At 39.3% G+C, this 6,410-nt stretch overlaps 1 protein-coding gene across 2 annotated transcripts in view; it reads right to left on the reverse strand.

Annotated features, from left to right (window-relative positions):
- The window catches only part of LOC107670911 (voltage-dependent L-type calcium channel subunit beta-1-like), a 37,256-nt gene that overhangs the window by 1,562 nt on the left and 29,284 nt on the right, over positions 1 to 6,410 (reverse strand). The window contains exons 8-14 of one of the 2 annotated variants that reach the window (XM_016463732.1): positions 5,014 to 5,094; positions 4,864 to 4,922; positions 4,546 to 4,655; positions 4,044 to 4,052; positions 2,086 to 2,237; positions 1,337 to 1,432; positions 845 to 1,030 (exon numbers count right to left, since the gene is read on the reverse strand). In XM_016463732.1, the coding sequence (XP_016319218.1) occupies positions 845 to 1,030; positions 1,337 to 1,432; positions 2,086 to 2,237; positions 4,044 to 4,052; positions 4,546 to 4,655; positions 4,864 to 4,922; positions 5,014 to 5,094 (693 nt within the window). The remainder of the gene's footprint in view (positions 1 to 844; positions 1,031 to 1,336; positions 1,433 to 2,085; positions 2,238 to 4,043; positions 4,053 to 4,545; positions 4,656 to 4,863; positions 4,923 to 5,013; positions 5,095 to 6,410) is intronic. The other variant, XM_016463734.1, reaches the window with a different exon arrangement.

Genomic DNA, 6,410 nt, shown 5'->3' on the forward strand with positions numbered 1-6,410 from the left:
ATCTAATTAACAAGTGAATCCATTTAAACATCTTAATATTTGAGGTGCCTGTGACTATAAGAGGATAAACTGACTTTTATTAAAAGAACATCTCAAAGCTATGTAACTTTGGTCTCCTAGACAACTGTGTAATGGTGAAGACTGAGCAGATGGATGCTCATTTTTTCTTGTTCAGATTGCGGTGAGATAGTTGCAAAAATGCACTGACACACAGGCACTGATCTATCCTCTGTCTCCCTCACTGACTCACTTTTGCACTCGCTGTCTCTCACTTCTGCACGCAGACACACAAACACACACTTTTGTTTAACTTGGGTAAACAACACTGGTGTCAATGCACATACACGAGCTTCTGTTAGAATTTCGGCTCAGTGTTAATAGGACAATGGACATGAGTGCGTTTTTCAGAGCTGGTGCCATGGCAGCCTGGAAGAGGGTAGCGATCTAAACTACATTTCCCAGACAGCAAGAGGACACTGTAAAATCCAGCAGGCGTTTCAAATGAGGGGACACTGTGTGGACTGTGGAGGACTTATGATTATGTTGATCACGTATGGGATATTTTGTTTGTGTGTATGTGTGTTGCATTATTTTTATCATTGAGAGATCTGTTAAAGGAGAGGAGCAGAGACAGACAACAGAATTATAGTCGGGCATTTCTATCTCTTGAGCAGCCATCGTTACTTTTCTGTGATTGGGAGACAGGTACGGGACCCTCCAATATCCCATTGTAATCCTGGCCCTGTCTTTACAGGGCGTGTTCTTCTTCCTGTTGCCCTTGCCCTGTAGCAGGGGAGCCATCGAGGAGCTCCAAGTTGCGACGCAGGGAAGTGAGCACCTGTACCTGCAGGTTGGAGACGGGTTCGGGCGAAGCTGCCAGGGCGGCTGTGGCCATGGTGCGATTGAGCAGAGGGTTGGGTGGGTTGCCGCTCGGAGGGTGTGTAGCCTTCCAGTAGGCCTCCAGGTATTCAGCCAGGTGTTCGCATGCATCCTCCAGCTGATTCTCATCTAATATTATGTCAAAAAGCTCCTGAAAAAGAAAAAAGGATGTTTTAAAAAGAAAGCAAACATGCAGTCTACATGTTGGAGACAATAACTTTGCATATGACTAGACAAGACTGAATCTATGAGCACCCAAATTTGAAAAATCCTGTATGTGCCTAAGAAACAAAGAATAAAGAAGGAAATGAAAAAAGAAGAGAAAATGCAGCTCGTGAGCAAAAAGCTTAGCGCAGCTTTCACAACTTTCCAACCACATTAAAACCAAAAGCAAATTATACAAATCTAAAAGTGTACATAAATGTTAATCAGTAGAAATCAAAAGTCATATTCTCACAGGAGGACACTGCGCAAGTTTATCAGCTGCCACCATCTGGACATTGAGATGTTTGGCCTGAGATTTACCCCTGGACTTTATCAGCCTCTGCAACACCTGATCGCGAGGGAGACACAGAAACACAAATATAAGTCCAATAAACATACATTATTATGATGTACACACTGAAATGTTTTAACCAAAAAAGCATCTGAAACCATTAAAAAAAATGCTGGGTTGTTTCAACCCAACTTTGGGTCAAATATGGACTAACTTTTGGATTAAAAATTAAATGTAAAAATTTAACCCAACAGTTGGGTTAGTCCATATTTGACCCAAAAACAACCCAGTTGTTTTGAAACAACCCAACATTTTTTAGAGTACTGTTCAAACATTTTGTGGTCAGTAAGTTTTTCTTTGAAAGAAATTAATACTTTTATTCAGCAAGGATGCTTTATTCATATTAAATTGATCAAAAGTGACAGTAAAGACATTTATAATGTAACAAAAGAAAAAAATATATAATCACAGGTTCCACAAAAATAGGTTCGTGTGACACTGAGGACTGGAGTAATGGCTGCTGAAACTTCAACTTTGCATCACAGTAATAAATATATTCAAATAGAAAATTACTGTTTTTACCATATTTTTAAAGTAAAAAAAAAAAAATGCAATCATCGTGAGCATAAGAGACATCTTTAAAAACATAACAAAAATCACACCGACTACAAACGTTTGAACGGTAATGTGTATATTCAGCTAATGTATACCTTTGGAGAGGCAATCTTGATGTAGACTATGATAGGTGCCAGTGACGTCTTGGCCAACTGAGATGGATGGTTGATTGTGTCGGCATCCAGAGCCACTAACTGGAGCGTCCGGGCCAACTCAAAGATTCTCTCGATTTCACTCTGTACCTCAGCTGCCAGATAAAAGAAAAATGAATAAGAATATATCATTATTAATGGATATACAATATATCATAACTACATCCAAGCACAGAAATCGCCACTTAGTGTTCGTCTATTGCACATATTTGCCAACCAAAGTTCATTTATACACTGCAAAATTAATATTCTAATTTTCTAATAAAAATATCAAAACATCCTAAAAGGATCATAAAAATAATTTTCCACTAGTATTTTCATTTAATTTAGCCATACATGTCACTAAATTTATTTAGATTTTTTTGCAGTGTATAGCAGAGAATGCTGAATGCACACATAAACACACCTAAAGTTGTACTAAACAAGATGAATACCAGAAAGACTTACCTCACAATTTGATTTCATACTCAAACCTATGTTAGTATATATCATGCATGTGGGGGTTATTATGGTCTGCTTGAATATATGCATGTTTGAGCGTGTGCTCATGTGCTAGTTTAGTTCCATTTACCTTTAAGTAAATGGAACGCTGAACAGCATGACGGTAGTTTGCAGAAGACCGGTTACATGCTATGTGCAGCTTTCTGCATTGATCCATGGAAGTCTGTAGAAAGCTGCAGTTATGTAGATCAGTATGCGTGTTTGCGTCTGTGGGTGTGAAGTGCTATATGAGAAGTGGCATCACACTTCTAACAGAATCTATGCATGCAAGTTACCATTAAATTTTTTTTAAATAAAATGTAGTTGCATTACTTTGAAGCTATTTAAGGGGCAACATCTTTGAAACTAACCTATTACACATTTTACTACAATTAAATCAGAACAATGTTTTCCCGAACAAAACAATGAAGATCTCAATTAGTGTGACAGTATCTTTAAAACATTAAAACATAAATACACACCAAACTAAGTACTACTAACTACAAAACACCTTAATTAATAGGACTGAATGAAAAACATTGTGATAAACAACAGTGTTTAACTGGTCCCTAAGCTTATACACCATGAGAGGAACACCTGGATTCCTCAGAGAATACAGCGCAATCCGAACACTCTGCACACAACCTGCACATATAATGAAAATATACTTTTCTGGTCAAACGTTCTCATATCTAACTATCACTTCATTTACATATACACTAATGTTTTTGAATGAAGTCTCCTATGTTTACCAAAACTGCATTTATTTGATTATAAGTTCAGTAAAACAGTAATAATGTGAAATATTATTACAATATAACTGTTTTCTATTGTAATATATTTTAAAGTGTAATTTATTCCAGAATTTTCAGCATCATTACCCCAGTCTTCAGTGTCACATGATCCTTCAGGAATCATTCTAATATGCTGATTTGCTGCTCAAGAAACATTTATTACTATTATCAATGTTGAAAACAGTTGTGCTGCTTAATGTTTTTGTGGAAACCATGATACTTTTTTTTTCAGGATTCTATGATGAATAGAAAGTTCAGAATACTGTCACTTTTGATTAATTTAATGCACCTTTGCTGAATAAAAGTATTGATATTGTGTGCAATATAATGTGGGGGAAAACTACACCACTACTTTTCACTGCCATGTGTTGGCAACAATAGCTTGTTATTGGAAAAGCTACTGTACAGTGTTTTCAAAACAGATGAGCTACTGAAAAATGTTGATAAGTTAGTAGTGTTCTTTTTTTTTTTTTGATTAATAACACCACAACTGTGCCAAAAAATTAAGAATGTTCACTCCAAACTCAAGAAAGAGGGTTAAGTACAGGGACAGATGGATGAGGACATGAATGCATTGACAGATGGATGGCCGCAAAGGGGAAAAGGGTGGGATGATAAGATACGTACCCAGTACGTCTGAGGTGAAGAGAAAGAGAGAAGGAGGAAATGTGTGGTGGGAAGGAGTGTCAGGAGAAAGCAAGATGAAAAAGAGAAAAAAGGCAGATCAGACATGACGTAACAGAGCAAGAGGAGGAAACACTAAGAAAAATGTTCAGGAAACAGAAAGAATGTGTACTAGTGTACACTACTGAAAACTGACAGGGCTTGACAAGCGAATTTTCATCTCTCCAAAAGTAGTCTAACAGCCTATTCGCACAGAGAGCGCATATTTGCAAAACGTCTTTTTTGTCTACAAAATCAGAATGAATTTGCATTTCATTCATCCCAACAAACAGGCTAGTTGTCTTGCTCTCGATGTGAATAGTTCTGTAGTTTGAAATTTGCTTTGTTCAGAACATTTGTTATTTTGGTCACTCAGCGTGTTGCTAAACCACATGTTCAGCCTGCTCCGGCTTTGACCACGTGAGGGAGCTCTTTCAGTAGCAGTGTGTGCAGGTGTGTTTCATACCCAGACTGGATCTGGTGCTGGAGCGCTCGATGATCGTGTGTTTGCTGGGGTTGTTTAGGACGGAACGTTTGGCAAGTGAGATGTCTGCTGTCACCCTGGTGATGGATATTCTGGAACAAACAACAAGCCATAACCATGGTATGCCAATTACAGCACGAGCGTATAGTGATATTTCCAGCGTTAATAATCTACACAGAACTTTGCCATTTATATTAACAGCTTCTTTAACAACATAAGTCTTGCCGAATTTCAAAACGATTAACTATTTTCTTTTTAAAATCTTTATTATGACCGTGACATGCATATTTTGGTACCCACCTGCCTTCGAATTTGTGTTTTAGAAAATCAAAGAGAGCTTTCTGCATCATATCTGTCACCTGCAACGATACACACACACAAATGAGCAAGATGAAGAACATGACTAAAATTTTTAATAGACATTTTTTTGAGAGAGATATACTGTCTTGCCTCGTAGCCTTTAAGGGATGGTCCCACCAAAATAATGGGTCTCATGGAAGGCACCACATCATAAGGAGGAACATGTTCCATCTGAAAGTTCAACACACAAAATAAAACCTCTTCAGTGAAATCAGGATACATACATTTGCCAAAACTGACCTCAAACATCTGGATTTTAAAACAGCATTCACACCCATGTGTTAAAGTGTCTTTTTCTTCAACCTATGCTTCACTGCTGCTTCAAAGGTTTTTTTTTTTAACCGCGTTCTTCTTTGTTTTCCCTCTCTAACCCATTCTGATATTCTTAGCAATGACAGTCCATAAAGGAATTTTCTGGATAGCTGATGAATTAAATAAATATATTTTTATTATAGGCTAATAAATGAATTTAGTGTAAATTTATATCAATCAAAACATGATTTCTTATTATTTCAGCCATGTATTTTTTTTTTTATGTATTGCTTATATACACAGTCAATATCTTGCTAACATCTTACAATGGTCTTTATATATAATGTAGATTTACTAATTTAATTTAAAATTAATTATTATTAATATAATTATATATGTATATATAGGTTAATATGTTGTGACGAGCGTCCCGAAGCTTCATCAGCGTCGCCCTGGAAACAAGCGAGGAGCACCTGGCCATCATCATCACAGGCTGATCGGTCACAGCTGCACCTCATCAGGCGGCGGCTACATAAGCCACGCAAGACCTGCCATCTAGGAGATTCCTCCATGAGACTGAGCACTAACTCGCCCTCTCATTTTTCCCACAGAAAGCAGCGTGTGACCGACCAGCTCCACAGGAGCACTGCACGGACCCTTTGCACTGGGAAGACGGAAGAGGCACATGGCACCGGAGCACCTACCTGGACCTTTCTCACCAACACCCATCACCCCAATAAATCCACCCTCCGGGGTATTGATTGAGATTACTTGTCGTGTGATTCTTCACCCCGTTACAATGGTGGGGAATGCAGGCAAATCCGTGAAGAATCACCGACAAGCGATCTTCTTCACCTCACCTTTTGTTCCTTGTTTTTTTTGTCTCCCGGTTCTGTCACAGGCGAGCGCTCCTCCCCCACCATGGACGAAATCCTCCAGCGGCTCACCGAGGTTAGCATCCGCCAGCAACAAATAGTTGAGCACCTCGCCACCCGTCAAGGAGAGACGGAGCAGGAACTCGCGGCACTGTGTGCCGCCGCCGCTCAACGCGTTCCGCTGCCGGACCCCCGAGTACAAGCCGCGAAGCTGCTACCCAAGCTGACCCCTCATGATGACATAGAAGCCTTCTTACAAATGTTCGAAGCGACGGCCACCTTGGAAGGGTGGCATAAGGATGACTGGGCACGGGTGCTGGCTCCCCTGCTGACGGGCGAAGCGCAGCGTGCATACGTCGC

The sequence above is a fragment of the Sinocyclocheilus anshuiensis genome, unplaced genomic scaffold (assembly GCF_001515605.1).
Source record: "Sinocyclocheilus anshuiensis isolate Anshui unplaced genomic scaffold, SAMN03320099.WGS_v1.1 scaffold1560, whole genome shotgun sequence".
Taxonomy (NCBI): domain Eukaryota; kingdom Metazoa; phylum Chordata; class Actinopteri; order Cypriniformes; family Cyprinidae; genus Sinocyclocheilus; species Sinocyclocheilus anshuiensis.